Source organism: Dendrobium catenatum, unplaced genomic scaffold (assembly GCF_001605985.2).
Source record: "Dendrobium catenatum unplaced genomic scaffold, ASM160598v2 fragScaff_scaffold_671, whole genome shotgun sequence".
Lineage (NCBI taxonomy): Eukaryota > Viridiplantae > Streptophyta > Magnoliopsida > Asparagales > Orchidaceae > Dendrobium > Dendrobium catenatum.
The window spans coordinates 440,607-461,708 of record NW_021319133.1 but is presented as its reverse complement, the minus strand read 5'-3'; the positions used below and the strand labels follow the sequence as shown (position 1 = coordinate 461,708).

The 21,102-nt window shown below is 33.6% G+C and overlaps 1 protein-coding gene across 6 annotated transcripts in view; it reads right to left on the bottom strand.

The window, feature by feature from the left end:
• Positions 1–16,384, bottom strand: part of LOC110105646 (ubiquinol-cytochrome-c reductase complex assembly factor 1) — a 50,053-nt gene extending 33,669 nt beyond the window's left edge. The window contains exons 1-4 of one of the 6 annotated variants that reach the window (XM_020835235.2): positions 16,083–16,384; positions 15,817–16,000; positions 8,579–8,792; positions 5,098–5,264 (exon numbers count right to left, since the gene is read on the bottom strand). In XM_020835235.2, coding sequence (XP_020690894.1) covers positions 5,098–5,264; positions 8,579–8,792; positions 15,817–15,999 — 564 coding nt within the window. In that variant the 5' untranslated portion in view covers position 16,000; positions 16,083–16,384. Of the gene's footprint in view, positions 1–5,097; positions 5,265–8,578; positions 8,793–15,816; positions 16,061–16,082 lie in introns of all 6 variants that reach the window. The other 5 variants (XM_028695744.1, XM_020835233.2, XM_020835230.2 and 2 more) reach the window with 5 other exon arrangements.
• Positions 16,385–21,102: the final 4,718 nt, after the last annotated feature.

Here is a 21,102-nt window from a genome sequence, read left to right as displayed (position 1 = left end):
CATTGCAGGCCTGAAAAGAATAAAAAGTTAAAATAATTAAAAATATATATTTAGAATAACATAATTAGTTGATGAAAAGACTAAAGGACCTTTTAGGATCATTTTTATTTTTATCTTTCAATTTGTTTTGTTTTAACATGAAAAAGTTTTTTAGCATACACTTGTTGATTTCAAATATTTAAATAAAAAAACTTATTTTATTGTCTAAATCTGCGCATCTACATTCACTAACTATGTGTCTTCCACACTCATCTCCATTACATTAGAACCATGAGGTCTTCTTCATATTCATCATCACTCCTTGCTGCATCTCCTATGATCTTTAAGATTGCTATTTAGGAAGAAGTTTGGGGTTTTTATCCTCTATGAACTCTTGAAGGCAAACAAATAGAGAACTTATTCTCTGCATGAAACCCACCAGCTTAAAACATAGAGCACTTATTCATGACGGTCACACATCTTCGAGGTGGAAATTACAATGATGGAAGGTAATGAAGCCACATTACTTGGAGATGAAGTTGTAGTTATATAGTGAATGACATAAAAGGACTGAGGGGAGAAGGCGACCCGGGAGCCTTTGTCGGTTTTTTGGAAATAATAAAACCTGCTTTAGAAATATTAAAAAATACCTAAAACTCGTTTTCTATATAAAAATAATAATTTTAAAAACAAATTAACAAATATAATTTATCACCACTTGAACTCTTTTTTCAAAAGCAAAAACCAAAAAGATCTCAAATACGCCCTAACTACATACTACTACTACTACTACAACAACAACAAAAACAAGCCTTCATCCCACTATGTGAGGTCGGCTACATGAATCTTTTTTTCTCCATTGTGTTTATTAAGAGTTAAAATCTCATTTAAATATAATAAAAAATGGCATGTTTAATAATTTCTAACTAAGCCTTTTTAGGTTTAACTTTATCTTTCTTAACATAAGCTGGATCTATAATATCTACTTTCCTAATAGGGTCATTAGAAGGCCGATGTTTTATGTGACTAAACCATCTAAGGTGAGACTCTCTTATCTTATTTCCACTAGAGCTACTCCAAACTTTTCACATATATACTCGTTTCGCATTGTCTCTAAGTGTTAAGCCACTCATCCACCTGAGCATCCTCATTTCTACAATACTTAACTTAGTTTTATGCATCACTTTTAACGAACAACATTCTACGCCAAAATGTATTGCAGGTCTCACCACTACATTATAAAATTTTCCCTTAAGTTTGAGGGTTACTTTTCTATCGTACAACATGCCCTAACAACGTGATATATAGTTTTAGTAAGCACCGTATTAATAATCATTATTCCATATTATTAGAAGATAAAATAGACCTAGGTACAAAGGGGTTTAAGTACATTGAATCTATTCTACATAATGGCAATATAGATGAAAATATGACTTTAAGAATAATGTTTAGTGATTAAAATGAGTTAGTGCTTCAAGAGTATTATGTGAAAAGAGATATCACAGATGCTTAAAATAAACTTTATAAAATTACAATTGGGTCAATTATGTTATATCGATCCAAGTGATGGGAAGAAAAATGTTGCTGATGAAGTAAAAGCGTGATATGAACAATAGTGTTATGCTAATAGAGGAAAATGTCAAGATGATTGTTGAATGTTAGTTTGAGTTAGTGGGCAAAGGTTTTCTATATTTAAAGTGATGTTTGTTTATTTGGGTGTTCCTTAGAGCATTGTATTTATTCTAAAATGATTTTCTATATAGGGATTCACTACTGAATAATACATATGAGAAAATGATTTTCTATATAGCATGGCATTGAGGTTTATACCTAACCTGATGCTTGTTACTCCCTTGCAAGTTGATACTTACAGACCCAATTCTACTCTTGCTAAAACACATCCCACCATCTTGTCTATTAGACCAAGCATCAGCCTAAAATTGTGCATTCAAATCTGCATCTTCATATTGCTCTAAAAATAGGTAAACACCAATACCGACCATCTACTACACGTTTTATGAACTTTTATCATCTATTCTGGTCATTTTGACAATTTAGCTTGTCTTTAACTGCTACCTAAACTCCCAGGGCTTATTAGGAGGTTGTGCTCAATCATAATAGACACTAAAATAGGCGTCCTTATTAATCATCACACCTGGGATATCGTTATACTTCATTCCTAAGGTTAAACCCATTTCATGTCATTAGGTATTTATAATTAAGTTCCATCCTAATGGCTCTATTGAATGCTACACGGCCTAATACACAAGTCAATGGTATAGACTACTTTGAGACTTTCTAGTATGTTGCTCAGCTTATTTCTATATTTCTTTCTCCCTCTATTATCATTACTTAAGGGTGGACTATGTTATCAGCAATGCATTTCTCCATAGGGATATAACAAAATGTAAAAGGGACAACCACTTAGATATTTTGCCCAAAGGAAGAAGATTATACAATTTTCAAAAGGCTATATATGCACTGAAAAAAGTTCTTGTGCCTGGTTCGATAAACTACAAAAATTTCTAGCTAATGTCATAATATATAGTACTAATATTGATTGTTCTATCTTTATTCAACACACTTGCTCTTATGCTAATAATATTTTTCTCCTGGAAATGATACTTCAAATTTGTTGAAATAAAAATATGGTGCGCTCAAAGTACTTTTTTGGTAAAGAGTTTGCTTATACTGAAGCAAATGTCTGTCTTCCCAAAAAAAAAAAAAACACCTACAATCTTTTTTGAAGAAATAAGTCTTCTTGGATGTAACTCGCACTTGGAAACTCTGTAAATATTAAAGAATGAGGAAGGTTTTAAACATTTTATTTACTATTGGCGTCTATCAGTAATCTTATTCATCTAACTGTCACAAGAATTAATACACCCTCTGTTCTAGGTGGGTTTAGTATCTCATGAAAAATCCAAAGAACCATAGGGAGGTTGTCCTGAGAATGCTAAACAGTGTAATCAAGCTACTATCCACATTGCTAGCAATCCAATAGTCCATGAAATTCAGATAATCCTGATGCCCCGCTTCCGTTGGACAGATGGATTTCTACATAAGGCGATTCAACTGATCCGCTTCAAGACCGTCTATACAAGCTTCAATATCACATGTTCTTATGTGATCAAAAAATTCGAGAAGTGGAAATCATATCTACAAAGGCAGTTCAAAAAGAGCAGGAACAAATTTTAAAGAAATTTGAAGATAAGATCAAAGAGCTGGATGCATAGTATTCACCTCCTCAAGAGAAACCAAAGCTAACTCATTGGGAGATGAGTTCTCAAGAAGGGGAGTCTGATGTAGACAAAGGGGGGGTCAACTCATGTCCAAAATAAATCAATTTTGGCTTCCCTCGAGTTTACTAGCTCAATCAAAATTGAGCTAAAATTTTAGCTCATTTATGAGCTGGTCTTTAGCTCACTTATTGAACTAAGGGTTAGCTCATTATTAGCTAACATTTTAGTTCATATTTATCATTTTATTAAATGTTATTTATATAGTTTTTTATTGTTTTTATTTATGATGTCTCTTGGGTTCCAAAAAGGGCTTTTGGAATCCCAAAAAAAAGTTGTTTCGTTTTTCCATGCCGTGGCTCCTTGGCTTCCACCATGGGCTGCTGTTTTCCGTGCCTTTACCCCTTGGATTTCTGGCCGGCTGCTGGTTTTCCGAGCCTGGGAGTTTTCCCGTGGCTTTGGCGCCTTGGTTCCGTGTGGCCTCCTTGGCTCCCGTGGTTGCTCCTTCGGTTCCTAGGCTTGGGCTGTTTTTCCGTAAAAAGCAATAGGGTTTTACGGTTTGTGATGTTTGGAATTCCAATGAGAATTCAATGTTTGTGTCTTTTGGTATTCTCCTTTCATACCTATAAATATGAGGGGCTTGTAATGTTTAAAATAGTGAATGAAATGTTATTTTTGGAAAAGCTATAACCTACGGGTTTGTTTGGAAAAGCTTGCGAGCATTGTCCGTCTTCTTTCTCATCCCCTCCGGAAATCTTGCGAGCTCTTTCCAACCTTTCTTCTCGGCTTTTAATCTCTTTCGTCTCTCCGCAAGTGTCACTCCACCTGTATCCATCTTCTAATTGTGAAGCAATTTTAGGATGTCATTTTGTTTGCTAGTCGTTTAAATTTTAAAGAGTTGTAAGTCTTTTATTTCTAAGTTTATTTTAGGTTTGAAATATAAGAGTTTATTATAATATCTCTAAGTGATTCCCTTCTATCTTGGTGCTTCGTTTCCTCTTCTTTTGTGGGTTCAAGAGATATAGGCTCCCCTATATTTTTTGCCCGCATCAATGTTTAATAAGAGGTGTATGCTTCTTTTGGTGTTCCTTAAATATTGCACTCCCTCTAATATAAATAGAAAGGTCCTCTATTGAATAATATAATCAAGAAAACGATTTCCCCTCCAACAAGTTAGAATTAGGCGAAGCCATGAAGGATAACTTAAAGAATGATTGTATTAGAAGAGCAATTACAATGACATACATTGAAGATATGGCATTTGAAAATAGATTTCAGTAATAAAATTAATATTGAATGATTAGTAAAGAAAAAATAAAATCCTTAGCATGCATATATATATATATATATATATATATATATATATATATAGAGAGAGAGAGAGAGAGAGAGAGAGAGAAGTTGTTTAAAATAATTTATGAAGAAAGGTTTTAATATATAATACACTCAAGAAGAATGAATAGAAAATGAGGGGCCAAAAATAATTGTGATAAGGCAAATGAAGATGAAGACACTAATGTAGTTCTAGAGAAATTAAAATATCATTTTCTCTATTCTTCGAGCTAATTCATGAAATTTGGTAAAATGCGAGGGTGTGATACCCACAGCCCTATTATTTCAGCAATACAGACACAGACAATGAATGATTCCCCCTTCTAAACTACTCTGGTTTCAGCAATTAAAATGTCGACAGTAGAAGATATTGCTGTACTCCACAAACTACATAATGTAATCAAAACGTGCATATCAAATTTGAAAAACAATATCAGATAGAACCAGTTCAAGCAATTTGGGCAAATAATCAGTTAGAACCAGTTCAAGCAATTTGGTAGCCTTCGGTTATTAGAATTCAATAATAAATACTCAAGTTTTTACTCACCCCTGCCTTAGAAACTCTCATTTCTAAATCATGGTTGTAAATCTCATATAAGTATTGCCCGAATTCAGCACCTTCCTTCCCCTCTTCCTTCAACCGACGTAGAAATAACCACATATGAAGCACCAGCAGAGAAAAAGTAGTTCTGAACGTGTTTTCCAGGTTAAAGACTGAAAACATATGTACAAGTAACCGTGAGAAATGATAGAAGCTCAACATGCTATAATAAAACAATGGTCAAACATAGAAAGAAGCTCAAACCTTTAAAACGACAAAAAACACCAAAAACAGCATCCATCAGAAGTATGAATGAAACAATGATTCTTACCTTTTTTTTTCATTTTAGTAACAGAGAGTGCACTATGTACAAAGACGTACTTCAAAGGAGTTAAAAATGAAGAATGCAGGTGATTACTAAGACAATAAAATATTTTCAAGATGCCATATATTGTTCTGGATTTTGTTCTAATATGTTCTAGGACCACAGCACATAATACACATTGTAGACAATCACCATCAGCAACATCATTTTCCATATCCCCATTAGACCAGCTTTATGAATCATGTGCGACCTGTTCATCCTGGAGTTGTGATAGGTTGTCAATTCAAGTATAAATATATCCTTTTGGTTTACTTTTATGAATTTAAGCTTCGCCTCACCTGATTTCCTTCCTACCTCATTCACAGTATGCTTAGCCACTTGCCTTAAAAATTTTACTAGTGAACAACAGTCTTCCAGAAGATAACCTTTACAAGTTTATAACATTATACAATAACTACAGAAAGCAAGATATCCAAGTTGATCATGAGCCTTATCCTTTGAGATTGGTGGCAGATAATTGCACGGCACATAATATCTAAACATTAATACAAGATAAGTTATACATGATTAGAGAAGAGGAGTAATAAGAAGTAGAGTTCTTTTTTAAATACCTCCCTATGGAAGGATTGCAAAGTAATAAACAAATAGCCCATCACAATCAATCATGGTCACCTTTCTATTAGAAGAAATGGTTGATTCTAACAATGTAACCGCAAAATAGACATTGAATTCAGTTCAAAGATGAAATCATATTTGGTTTTTATGGCAAGAACTTCAAATTCAGTTAGCAATATGATAGGAAACACTTGTGGATCATAAGTATTTCCTATCAATCTTCTAAAAACAGCTAGAATTCTTCACAAAAATTTGCACAAAATCACAAAAAATAGTAGATAATTTGTATTACTTGATTAAAGTGAAATGGAAATGGACGGGCGTAGGCTTTCTAGTGAAACCCCCTGACTGAATCAATGACCGCATGAGCCGAGAGAAATAGAGATGCCCTTGATCCTCTATTCGAGAGAATGATCGATCTCTCCCAAATCTCTAGACGCAGCTAGAGCCCAAAGGAAACCTAAAATCCAAAAGATCTCAAATTGCAGCCAAATTCAAGATGCCCTAACCCTAGGAAAACAAAGTATTTAAAGCATACAAATCAAAAGGAAATCCCTAAACAGTCCCTACATTCAAATTTCCCTCTTAATTCCCTCAAAAATCCTTCCTATTGGGCTCCCTGGGCGGTTTCGGATCGCGCGGCTCTTCGTGGAGGCGGAAGAGTTCCGCCTCAAGTCACGTAAGCCGATCCCGTCGGACCGGCTATACCGGTCCATTGGACCGGGTCTAACACAATACAAAGTAAAAGTGATTGCAAAGGATTTTTTATTTTTTCTTTTTAACTTTTTCTTTCCTAGGGAGGTAGATCCATCTCAAGGTACATGATTAAGTGTGCAGCTTACACAGCCGTTTAGTACAAAGCAAAGCATGAGTAATCACTTAATAAGGGCCAATCCTTGGAACATCTAATTTACATATCAACCACCCCAGCTTGTTTTCTTTGAACTACAGCTTTATCTAAATAAACTTGCTTGGACACTACAATCAGTTTTAGGCCATAGATCTAATCAACATTGCCTCATTTAGCTTAAATGTCATGGTTTACACCAATTTAAAACCATCATTTTTTTTTTGGGTACCATTTTTGCTACTACATGATCAGAGGCAAAAAAAAAGAGGTGGTGCTGTATAATGCACCCTCACAGCATGAGAGAGAAGTTACAAAGTAGGCGAGTAAAAATGTACAATCATAGAGGATATTATAATTTCCCTATATTACGTTCAATGATAACATCAAACGTATATCATTCCCTGGAAAGCATGATGTTCGGCAATCAATAGTTTAAATAGCATAGGCCATATATAGTAACAAAAAACAAATCAACTACATGTTATGCATTTCATGATTTTTGTCTACATGATTTGTATCTGCAAACGCAGAAACTTTAATGCTTTTTATTGTTTTAGTTTTCTCATACAAGTACCAAATGTCTTTCCCAACTTCATTGATAAGAGCATAAAATGGAAGATCTCACTGAGAAATGAAACCAATAAAAGCTTATGAGTGCTGAAACAACAATGCTCTCAGAATCCCAATGATATCATGCTTTTATTTAATCAGTAACTATAATGTGAGTACAAGTAAAAGGACAAGAAATAAAAATGAAAAACATATTAAAAAATGCAAGAAAAAATTAGATGCTCCGGCCATGATGGTGGAACACTCCAAAAGTTTACCAAAAGCAAATAATTCTAACCTCAGTAAGCTTTAAGATCTAGCTATGAAGAACTGATAGTGGTAGGCATATCAATATAATCTTCGGTCTCCAAACATGGACATCAAACATTGATAAAAACTTAGATTATCAGCAAAAGTCAAAGAAATTATTCTCACCATTTGCTTTAAATTATATGAAACTAGAACGCAAAGAACTTCAACACTACAAACAACTTAAGGATGTATACTTTCACTCTTCTTTTTCTTAGAAACTTTTACATCAAAAGTTAACTATGAACCTAAACTTAAAAAGCACGGATCAATATATTACAAAGCAAATGAAAATAACTTATATGAATATGTAAATAGAAGGTTGTTCATGAACATGCAGTTATTTCAAGATAATGAAGGTGCCATGGTCAGATTTGGAGTATCTCAGGCGTAAAGCCTTCCTACTGTAGACAATTTAACGTATCATGTCTATATTTGACAGATATTGAGACTTAGAGACCACAGACAATCAAAATAATGTCAGAGATAAAAAGGATCAAATACAAATCATGCATGTTGAGATATTACTATTCAAAAACTGGAAGACAATATGTATTATAGTACCAACCATAATCTATACGATTTACTTTTTAATTTTTAGGCAATCCTATCAAAATTCAATTGCAAGGTAGCTTTTGTTGTTCATGTTCATCAAACAACATCGAGTGACTGTAAGATTCTAAAGTAGTTCATGACAAAGTAAGCAGGATGGGTTTAGTAATCAGATGAAGCAAAATCTCCATCTTCTCAAAGCCATGAATTTTACATTAAAGACAGGCATGAAAAAGAGACAAAGTTTCCAAGTGTTTTGATTATGAAAGCAAGCAAAAGAAGTATACCATCATAGATAGCAGGCTTATCAACCTGAGAAATGATCCTCCTATAGACAGCATTTGCCCCTCTGATTGACCTGCTCTGTTTACTATAAAATAGTAATAGCTTGAGCATTATATGCCGAAGGCCCTCATACTGTGGTTCTTCTATTCTCAAAGGAGAACCAGGAGGCAGAGCCAATGAACTGGGTTTAGACCAGAACAAGGAATTTAATTTAACCTACAAAACCTTATCAAAAATACGTTACAATGGAAAAGTTGAAAAAAGTGTAAGGTAATGTCTACAAAAGCATAGCAAATGTTAAATTCCAAGAGATATGTGCAGACAAATATAAAAGAAAACTAAAATCTATACATATAAGTAAAGCATACTTTGAACAAGACAATAAGACGCTTCTTTCACAAACTTGGCTTGAGATTCAAGGTCCGTTTGGGACTGATTTTTTTATTATTTTGCTTAATGAAACACAACTAGGGGTCCTGGCGTATTGCTTTTTGTCTGAGAATCTGTCTAGAATAGCTGCTACTCTTGGTAAAGTTAGTGGTGAAAATGTTGTAGGAAAATTTACCGCCTGAAGTAGTTGCTGAAGCAGTCATTATTGTGGGAAAAACACAATTTGCCAGGTTGTTGCTTTATTGCTTTATAAGCAAAATTAACTTAATGCCCTTTTTTATTAACCACATAAAATTTAAATATTTCTAATAAACAAAATCAGATGTAATTTCTTAAAAATAATTATGATTTGATCAATTAAAACCAACCATAAAAATGTTAAATAAAAATATTGAAATGTAATGCAATTCTAAATATATAAATAAAAATATAATCCATTTACGCATATCGAATAACTTCATTCTCCTCATCTATGTTGCACCGATACTCCTATTTATGAAGGTGTGTTGTATCTGATACACCAATACAAGGATACACCTCCGATACGGCACCGATACGTGTTGGATACAGCTTTGTCGTATCCAATTAAAATACTAGTTAATTTCAAAAGGACACGCATATCCGATATGTGTGTCCGTTGAAAAACAAAAAAAAAAAAACAGGAAAAAAAAAGACCCGTCGTATTTACTTCCACAACTGCGAGCGAGGTTCTCTCATTTCCGGGATGGATTTGAGTCTCTTGATGATATGGGAATATTAGAAATTGCTAATCTTTCACTTGATGAGCCTAAATTAGAAGCTATGATATTTATTGAAGATGATATAGAAGTTCAAAGACAAACCACTGAAGAAGCTAATCATATCATTCCTTCTATTGAATAGTTGAAACTTCATGTGCTAGACAATTTATGTTTATGCTTTTGTTGTTGTACTAGACTTACTTTTATTTTGATATTATAAGTTATAAGGCTACAAATGATGTTACTTTCTTTTTTTTTTTTTTGTAATTTCAAATATTATGTTTTGATTGCTTTTTTAATTTTAATGTATGATTTATAAATTATAATGCCATGTCCGTGTCGTACCCATATCCTATATTTTTTTAAAATTTACGTGTCCCGTATCTGTATCGTGTCGTATCCGTATCGGTGCAGCATAGCTCCTCATTAACCAATGTAGTTGTGATTTGCTCTCTCAATTATATTATTTCCTTAGCACATTCTCCATCCCTCTTATTAGAATCTATTACATCTTTTCAAGATCTAACATTAACTGCCCAATTTAATACTTATACACTTCTATTGGTATGTAGGATTAATCCGTATCATAAATATTAAATTCTAAGCTATCTCAAGAGAGATGGTAACATATGTAGTTATGCAATATCATTATAGCTGTTACTATTTTTCCTTACATTTTAAAAGAATATGTGGGCATATCATGCAAAGTCACTCTTTCCAAGCATCCAAAAATCAATCAATCACACCACATAACGAAGAGTGTAGCTTGTTATATGTTTTGCCTCCCATGCACCAATTGGCTTTTTTTTTTAAATCAAGAATATGATAATTTATATACATAAATGGCCAAAAAAACTAGCATTAGGTAGCAGCATCTACAAGATAATATTTACTACTTATGAAGTATACATCATTTATTTAAAGAAAAAATAAATATTGTTAACCCTTTTAGTCTTAACAACTAACTTTCATATAACATAGGAAAGTTATTTTATAAGTTACGAGTAGCAAATTTGAAAATACGACTATCATGTGCACTATCTTCCCAACCTGATATGATAAAAGTAAAACATATATTGAAGTCACACACTACTATATTAATTTGTGCCGTTGAACCCCATCACCCTATATTTGCCACCTTTTCATGATTTAGAACATGAGAATCCTCATGAGTTCCATCGATCACTCCAATGCAATCCTAATCGAGAATTTTTTATATATGATAATTTTTTAGAAATAAAGAAAAATAATAATCATATATGGTACCTTGAAATAGGGCATATATCGAACATTATCAATGTATCTCTTGACGTATTTTGAAATCTAGCATCTTTTGATTTCACCAATTTACTAATTCAATAGAAAAATAAATATTAATATTCTCAATTGGATGTTGAAATCACTCACATGTTGTTCTTATAACCCTATTAGGTGATATAATAAGTTGGTTGCTAATACTTTATTTGTAGTACAAGATGAACCGTGGAGCCCATGAATACTTTTCAAGTCACTCAAGAGATCCATAAAAATTAACTGAGATATAAAAACATATTATGAAACATCTAGGATTACCTATAAGTAGATTGTCAATCCATTTGTCTTCAATATATGAGAGGTCATGCATGATATTTTGTAAATATATGACTCAAAGTACTCATTTATAAAACACAAGGCAGCTACAATGATATTTCATCATTGAAGTATTTCTGATAACTCACACATCCATTGTTTTTTATGTCATTTTCTTTTTTACTAAAAAATTTTGGGGTAATTTTTTTATAATAGTTGTATAAAGATGAGAACGATTATAACAACTTATACAATCAAAAAACAAGAAGTTAGCAATTATTTACTGAAAAATTGATGCAAACAAAATTTTGGAAAAAACTAAGATTGCGTACACTATCGTCTTCCTTTCAAAATGAAAAAAATTAATACAAAAAATAAGACACAAAATTTGACACTACAAACTTGAAATAAAAGACATAACACGTTGCAATAACACCCTAAAAATACGACTCAAGACACCATACAACTTTTATATTGATTGAGAAGAAAGATACAAATGGGGTGAAAACTTGCAAAGAGAAGCAATAGATAAGAAGCCCGAGACAAAGTCAAAGAGAGGAGAAGAGAAAGGGGGCTAGCTCGCATGCTTGAACAAAACCCGTAGGTTTTACATTCCAAATATTTTCTCACCAAAATCTGCTCTAAAATGTCACAAATCAGCCTTTATATATAGGAGAGGAGAGCGAGCCAAACAGCCCAAACAGCCGCCCAATGAATCCAATCAGTAAAGGGGAGGCAGAAGGCCAAAAGGCAGCCGAAGGGAGCAACACCCGAAAGGTCAGCAGGACACAGCCAGCGCTAAGGGGGAAAGAACCCGACTGGGAGAGAACCGAATGGCCAAACAATGGGGGGAATGAACTAGGCCAGCAGATGAATGAGCTGAAAAGCCAGCAGCTCACAATAATGAGTTGAAAAAGGTAGCAGAACACAGCAGCTACCCAACTAGGCAGCAAAACTCGAAACAACCAAGCCAAGCTTGGGTAAAAATCCAAAAATCAATCCACAAGCCATGGCACATCAACTGCAACCCCCCCCCCCCAAGGGAGCAGCTCCGAAGTAGAGGACAAGCTCGTAAGCTTTCCCAAGAAGGAGAGCAAGAAGTGGAACAAGCTCTCAAGCTTTTCCAAGAAAAAAACACTCAGGTTTTCATGTCCAAAAATCAGCCATCACACCTTTTTTTTGACAAAACACCTTATATTTATAGGAGAAAAAGGGGCAGCCAAACAGCCCAAATTATCTTCATTTAAACCCATTAAAGGCCAGCATTCAATCCAGAACATCACCCAAAAAAACCACACAGAAAACCGGGTAAAGCAACCACAGGACAGGCAGCCAGGGGAGGAACCAAAGGGGCAGCACAAGGGGAACCGGGACATCAGCTAGGGAAGCGGAACAACAGCCAGGGAAACAGGAAAAGGAAACCAGGGGAACCAGGACATCAGCTAGGGGACTAGAATAGGCAAACAAAGGGGGAGGAATCAGCCACGGGAAGGAGAGCTAGGTGGGGGAACCAAATGGGCAGCAAATGAGGGGAATGAACCTTAATTTATGAGCTGAAAACAGCAGCTCTATTTTTAAATTAGTATAAGTAGAAGGTTTGTCATACAACAATTAATAAGATGAATATTTAGAGGTGGTTAATTATAGTAGGCAGTTAATTAAATACAAAGCTGTTAATAAGGTATCCACCCAAAAATGAAATGGAAGTTTGGCATCAAGCATTAAGCTATATAGCATTTCAATAATGTGCCAATGCTTGCATTCAACAATGTCATTTTATTCAGGTATGTAAAGAGAACTAAGTTGATGAACAATGCCAAAACTGGCTAAGATAATTTGCAAATTTTAATTGACAAATTCACAACCACCATCAGAATAAAGAATATTGACAAATTTATCAACCTGACATTCAACTAAGGTTTTAAAATGTTAAAATATTTAAGTAATTCAGATTTGCTGCACATACGATAAACCCAACTATAATTATAAAAGTTGTCAATAAAGAGTAAATAATATTTATAACATTATAATAACAAAATTGGGGAAGGGTCCCATACATCAATGAGAAGCAATTCAAAAGGTTCTTTACTAAATGAAGTAGAACTAGATAAAGGTAATTTGTAACTCTTTGCAAGGGCACAAGCATCACAATGAAAGGTTTTTAGAGAGGTAGAAGTAATGGTAGGAGTGATGAAGTTCAATTGAGAAGATGAAGAAATAGATGGATGCCCCAAATGGCGATGCCATAGTTTTGACTATAATGAAGTTGTGATGAAAGAAAATTAAGAAGCTAGTGCAAGTTGAATATAATTAATGTGATATTTCCATGGAGAAGTGTGTGATTGGTCCTCGAATCATTGATAGGGAAATATGAATTATTGGAAACCAATTTATTGATAGAGAGAAGATTGTGTGAAAGATGAGGAACAAGAAAGAGAAGATTAAAAGGAATTTATGATACGGTGTCAAAAGACCTTGTCCAACATGGGCAATAGGAAGCATGTCTCCATTACCAATATGAACTATGGCTGAGAATGTTGAAGTTGAGTGACATCCAAAGTTAAGGGTGAAATGACACTAACATCTATAATCCAATTAGTAGTAGCTTGAGAGTTTCTTGCAAGCATGGTTTGAGGATTAGATTAATAAGATAAGTTAGCGAGATGCGAACATTTCAATGTGGAGTGCCCAGGCTTTCCAAAAATTTGACATTTAAGATAAGAATTAAATGGTTGAACACCTCGATTTGCTAAAGCATGCACGCGTCAAGAGATAATAGAGGTTAGTCTTAGCCTACCCATGTTGGAAGAACTGGAAGAAGAATGAGAACATCCACGACCATGATTGGTGATTAGAGCAAGTTGTGGATCAAATGAATGAGTTAAAGACGTTTCCTAAGAGGATTCAGTTGTGAAATTAAGTTCTTCACTGCATAGTAAGGCATAAAATTCTTCCAAACCAATGGGATAAAGATTGGTTCGAATGGCCGACTTAAATGTTTGATATGTCGGTGGGAAACCATTAAGTGTATATAGGATTAAGTCTTCAGAATCTAATGGTGTTCCTGAAGCAGTAATAGCATCACATTTGCTCTTAATACCAAATAAATATTGGAAATGTGATGCAATTAATTCTTCAGCTGAAGTAAGCAAGAATAAATTGTAGATTGAAGCCTCCGCTCGATGGTTTGCCAAATATCAACACAAGAGTCAGATTTAATACATATGACAGTAAGTTGGGTGAAATTGTGGAGTAAAGAGCGGCAGCAAATTTTGATCCATAAGCTTCCAAGTGTTATTATGCTAGTTTGGGAGGTGAGACTTCTATTATCGACAAAGAAAGACGTTGTAGCCATTGAGAGGGCCAATTCAAACAATATAGCAACTACAATCACAGAAAGACTGCAAAAAAAGAAAGAAAAATCTCATGGAAACAGGGGCCCTAAAACCATGTTGATATCTGCTGAAATACTGCAATAAATTCAGAATGAAGAAGAATAGGAAAGAAACTGCACCTCTTTTTAAATATATGTTTTCATTAAACATTACAACAGTAAGATAAGTATATACATATACAAGTAGCTAGAAAACAAAAACAGGAAAACAACCATTGGATGAAAGACCGTCAGCCATCAAAGGTGGCAATTGCAAGCCGATAAAAGCTTTCAGAACATAGCAGTAGCAGTGGCCAAAAGGTTGAGATAAGATTAGGTTTATATGTGGTATAATATTGCATATCAAGGATGCTTATCAATAGGTATAAATAAAGCTTTTACAATCAGGTGTTTGTTCTGATATTGACTCGATTTTCCTAACTTATGTCTTCTGGATTGAAAAAGAATAGGGAAGGAAACAAGAATGAAAGCTGGCTTACTGGCAGTAATCTGCGTCCATTTTGTCTCTATCCCAGATGGCCATTGAAAGACTAGTTCAGACCTTACCAATAACACCTTCTACTTATTCGTAAAGACTTTACCTCTAATCTAGATTTTACCAGACTCGCTTAATTATCTAAACACCTATTCTAACAAGTTTTGGGACATTAATAAAGCAGAGGAAAAGCTAGTGAAAATTTAGAGGCACACCTTTGGCAAAGGCAAAATCAACAATTGACAAGTTGGAATAGAACCCAAACTCATGCAAGCATGCCCTACATAGTTAGTATAACCCAAATTGACGCAACCTATCATAATGCCCCATATAGTTAAGACCAACCAAACAATAAAAATACCTTAAGTTTAGATTGCAAATTCAACTGTGCTGCTGATTCTTGCTTGAACTTTATCACACGCTACATTAAGGTGGTTGCTAATAATCATAGGAATTTTCATAGTTCTCAAGTTAAAATCATCTAACTTTTCAAAGCATTTCCAGTAAATCAAGTAATCTATAATCCACATTCTATCCAAAGCAAAATATAATTTTTGTAAACAAGCAATAAACTCAATGGTAGCAATAGAGATATAAAAACAACGGCTCAGAACAAACGCATTTCCTGAATTCCTGAATTTTAAAGTGAGATCCATTAGAAAGTGATCGCACCTCTGGTTTGCTAGAAGACTGCTTCAGGTCCGAACCAGGAGAGCTTGTTGACGCAGAAGCTGCGGCCGCAGGAACTCCAGAGTAGCTTCGACCGAGGGGAGAATGTTCCTCTAAACTCACAACTCTTTGGCGCGGGCCAAAATGCCGGACAATAAAAGCTGCCTTGCTCCATCTGGACAGCATCCTTCCCAAATGTAATCTAAGTTAACAAATGTTCTCCGAAAAAAACGACCCTAACCCTATTCTTTAAAAACAAAAACACAAACAGGTAAACAAGAATCTGAGCAATAAGGTAATGATTTTCCGTAACGAAAATTGAATGACAGGGCGTCAAGAGATGAAGGAAAGGACCAGACGGATCAAAAGAGGTTACAGAAGAGATCAGAACATCGGCCGAAGAAAGAGAAGCCGGCGCCGCGCCAGAAGAAAATGGTCGATTCGAAGAAGGTATTGAAACGGGAACTGCGAATGGCGATGCTGGTGGCCACGCACGAGCAAGCCAGCCAAGAATGGATTCGAGTTCGCCCTTAATATGGGCTGCGACGGCCTTGGGCTTGTGGGAGCTTCACTTGCCCGGAGATTTTTTTTTCTGTTATATTTGAATGTAACGTAATTATATGAATAATTTATTTTAGTAATATTTTGCAGTAGAAAAATAAATCTAAAATATAATTATAATTTATTAATTTGTAATGTCATTTTTCTATAAATGAAAATTAAGAGATCATTAATTTAATTTCTTTTATTTTTCATGAATGTATTTAATGCATGTTGATGGGATCTAAGAAAATCAGTAAAAGAAAAAAAAAATTAATATATAATCCAATATTTCAAAATAATGTATTTATTTTTATAATTTCAAGGTTAAATTGTAATTTAAACAACTAGACATACATATACTTTTTTGAATAGAATATTATTATTGATATGTCCCTGATATTTATTATTTAATGATCATTTTCCTATGATTATTATCTTCTAAAGTAATAAATAACATAATAAACACTTTTATAGCTTAAGAAGAAATATCTCGTATGTGTATTAGAATATAGTAGAATTTTTATTACCATTTTTTCTATTTAATATGTCCAAATCCTCAATGAACAAACTCTTAGTCTTGGAGTAATGACAATCATTATTGGGCAACCAACATATCCTAATCATCTCCAAGCATAAAAATATTTACTATGCTTTATTAAAAAGATGTGCGATACATGCACTGCTTTCATGAAAAATGTAAAATGTCAATATCATATAATGATTTGTCAGAAAAAGAACAAAAGAGTCTGAACGAGAAAAAAAAAAAGATTACATTAGGTGATCCATTGAGTTTAAATAAGATCCTCAAGGATGAAGGACTTAACAAATTATTCAACAACAACAATAACATCAAGCCTTTGTCCCACTACGTGAGGTCGGCTACATTAATCCTTTTTCACCATTGTTTCTTATTAAAAGTCAAATTCTCATTTAGATCTAATAAAGAAAGATTATTTCTAATATTTCTAACTAAATTTTTTTAGGTCTACCTCCACCTTTCTTAACATAATTCAAATCTAATACCTCAACTTTCCTAACCGGTTCATTGGAAGGCCTCTGTTTAATGTGACCAAACCATCTAAGAATACTTTCTCTAATCTTATCTGCCACTAGGGCTACTCCAACCTTTTCACGTATATACTCATTTCATATCCTATCTCTAAGGGTAAAGTCACTCATCCACCTAAGCATCATCATCTCTGTAACACTTAACTTAGTATTATGCCTCTCTTTTAATAGCCAACATTCAACACCATAAATCATTGCAGGTCTCACCACTATCTTATAGAATTTTCTCTTAAGTTTGAGGGGGGCCTTTTCTATTGCACAACAAGCCCGATGCATTCCTCCACTTCAACCATCCAACTTGAATTCTGCTAATAATATCCATATCTATTTCATCATCACTATGAATAATAAATCCAAGATATCTAAATGTGTACTCTTATTAATGACTTGATCGTCCAAAGTGACAATCCCTTCACTAAGACTATTGCTACTAAAATTACACTACATATATTCAATTTTAGATCTAATCATCTACTCAAGTGAAAACCTTTAGACTCTAAGGTTGACTTCCATAATTCAAGTTTACCTTCAACTCTCTCTCTAGTCTTAACAACAAGAAGAATATCATCAGCAAAAACATTATACCAATGTATATCCTCTTGCAAAAGTCTAGTGAGAACATCCATGACTAAAGCAAAAAGATATGGGCTTGACATGAAGATTTTTGGTTAGGTCGGACATATTCTTTGGATATGAATAAACAGGGACAAGGAAAGAGACTTATAACATTTGTCTACAAACAAAGATATTTGGAAGGACGTAAAGAATACTGCAATATTTGTTTTATCTCCACTTAACATTTTTTGGATATTCTTTGGATATAACTCTGTATGTTCGTGCTACGGACAAGCTAATGTACACTGGTATGAACTATACTCCATATATCTTATATGATGAGTTTTACATGGAATTACATGGCTAAGCTTGGGAGAGAACATTCAAGAGATGTTAAGTGGATCTTCAAACATGGGAGAGAAGAAATTGATTTTAGAATAACATACTAAAATGAAAGCTTAAGCAAATAAGTAGGTTTTATGGATTTTGATTATATAGGGTATCTAAGAAAATAGATGATCTATTGGGTATGTCCTTATATATAAGAGATTATAATCAATTGAAAGAAAATCTTCCATCAACAATAGCTTTATCAACCATAGGGGCAGAATATATTTATACCACTGAGGCTAAAAAGGATGGCATTTGGAAGAAAGGGTTGCTTGAAGAGCTTGACGATAAATAAATAAAAATAACAATATAGTGTGACATGCAAAGTGCAATTCAGCTAATAGAAAAAATAAGGTATTTTATAAAAGAGCTAAGTATATTGACATCATGTTGCATTTCATTAGAGACATTCTTGCTCAAGGTACTGTGGATCTTCAAAAAGTGTATACAAATTTGAATTATGCGAACATGGTGACAATTGTATTTTATGCGACCAAATGATTCATTGCTTAATTATGCTTTAGGTATGTAAATTCTTTGGGTAAGGAGAAGTTGGGAGAAAGATAAGCTTATATTTACTAAAATTTGATTCGAGATGGAGATTGTTAAAATATTTTGAATTAGGTCTTAGATTAATAAAAATTGTTTAATCAAATTTTGAATCAAGGTTCATATATAATGTTTTATCACTAACTTTTTTTTTTGTGGCCTTTTATATATCCACTTTTTTGTTTCTGAAAACAGAGATGACTCAAACAGTAAAGGTATTTGATTAAGAAATCAGATGTCCCACAGTACATACGTTGGGGCATATATATAGATGCCTACAGAACTTAATACAAGATACAGGTTAATAATATGGGTTCATAAGCAGGTTACTTAAGTTGTTGTACATGTGTCTCTTAGTATACCCCCCGCAAGCTGATGGAGGGACACCGATAGTGAGCTTGTCACGAAGAAGATGAAATCTGGTTGTCGAGAGTGGTTTGGTGAAGATATCAGCTAATTGATCCTTGGTAGAAACAGGTAGGATGTTGACAGTTTCCGACATAATGTGATCGTGAATGAAGTGATGGTCGATTTCAATGTTCTTCGTCCATGCGTGAAATACTGGATTATTAGCAAGGGCTATGGCAGACATGCTGTCGCAATGTAGATTTGTAGGTGCTTGAAGTGGAATGTTAAAGTCGAGAAGTAGTCTTCGGAGCCAGATAATGTCGGTTAGGGAGGATGCTATGGCCCTGTACTCTGCTTCAGTTGAAGATCTAACAATCATGTGTTGCTTCTTTACACTCCATGAAATCAATGTATTGCCCAAGAATGTGTAGTACCCTGAGGTTGATTTTCTGGTGTCCTTGTCGCTTGCCCAATCCGCATCGGAGAATGAGGTAAGTTTCAGTGATCCTTGTAAAACAGGAAGACCGTATGATAGTGTACCAAAGATATATCTTAGTAGATGATATATCATATAGAAATTATGAGAGGAGGGATTGTGCATGTTTTGACATAATAGATTGATTGCAAAGGATATATCTGGCCTTGTTAGAGTTAAGTATTGCAGAGATCCAGTTATTTGTTTGTATAGCTTAGGATCAGGCGATAGTTTTTTTTTTTTTTCTGTAAGAGGATCAGGAGTCTTAGTGCACGATGGGTTGGACAGAGCTTTACTGTGATTCATGCCTGCAAGTTTAAGAATAGAGTCAGCATAATTGGATTGAGATAAAGGTGTCTCTTATTAGTTTCTCTATTAAATTCCTCATTTCTTAGGATCTGATGAAAGCTATCATGAGCTACAAAGACGAGCAAACAAGGGAGAGGAAACATACTGAGGCTAGTGCTAAGAAGATCAAGCATGTTCTTGTCGAGCAATTGGAGCAAGACAATAATTGGGAAATCCTTCCAACACCAGGAGCCTTCATCAATAGAAAAAAAAAACTTAGATAGAAGTGTAATAGCCCATATTCTGATACAGTCAAATATTTTTTCATTAGTTATCATAAGTCTAAATCATAAACCATATTCACCATAATATAAATATTATAATGATTTAATTACACTATTTTTTTTGTAATTTTAAGGCATTGAAGTAAATCCTTAAGAAATTGACTCATATCAGTATAAGTGAGCTTTTTAGAATCGTTAAGTGTCCATTTGCAAACAAATTTAGCAAAAAAAAAAAAAAGATAAAATATGTTATTTTATGGATATTTTTTTGAATCCCTAAAAGGATTTATATGAATTTTCTATTGAAAACCTAATAAAGTATATAATTATATTTATATAATATTATTATTTTATAAATATCATATATAATCCACTTACATTAATATACTTAAGCCATTTCCTTCTCCTCCATTTTGCTAAACAGAGAATAGTGAGGGAAAATTAGAGAGAAAATATATGAGATAGAAAATAGAACCTTGGATTTGAAGGTCGTCGAGCTATTTTCATCATTCAATCTTATTGGGAGATTTGTTCCTCTCGTTGTAAGGAACAATTATAATATTTTTTATTTCAATAATTTATTATTTTAATATTTTTTAATAAAATTTATATATTTGTTACAAAAAATGAGGATAATTTTAAATCGGTAAAACTTTTAATGCGTAACTTTTATATATTATAGAGATTAAGATTATGAATATTTTTAGTATTTGTTTGAGATTTTTGTCGAGTGATTTTGAAATTTTTTTATTTTTATCAATTTGATAATTTATTTTAACATCTAAAATT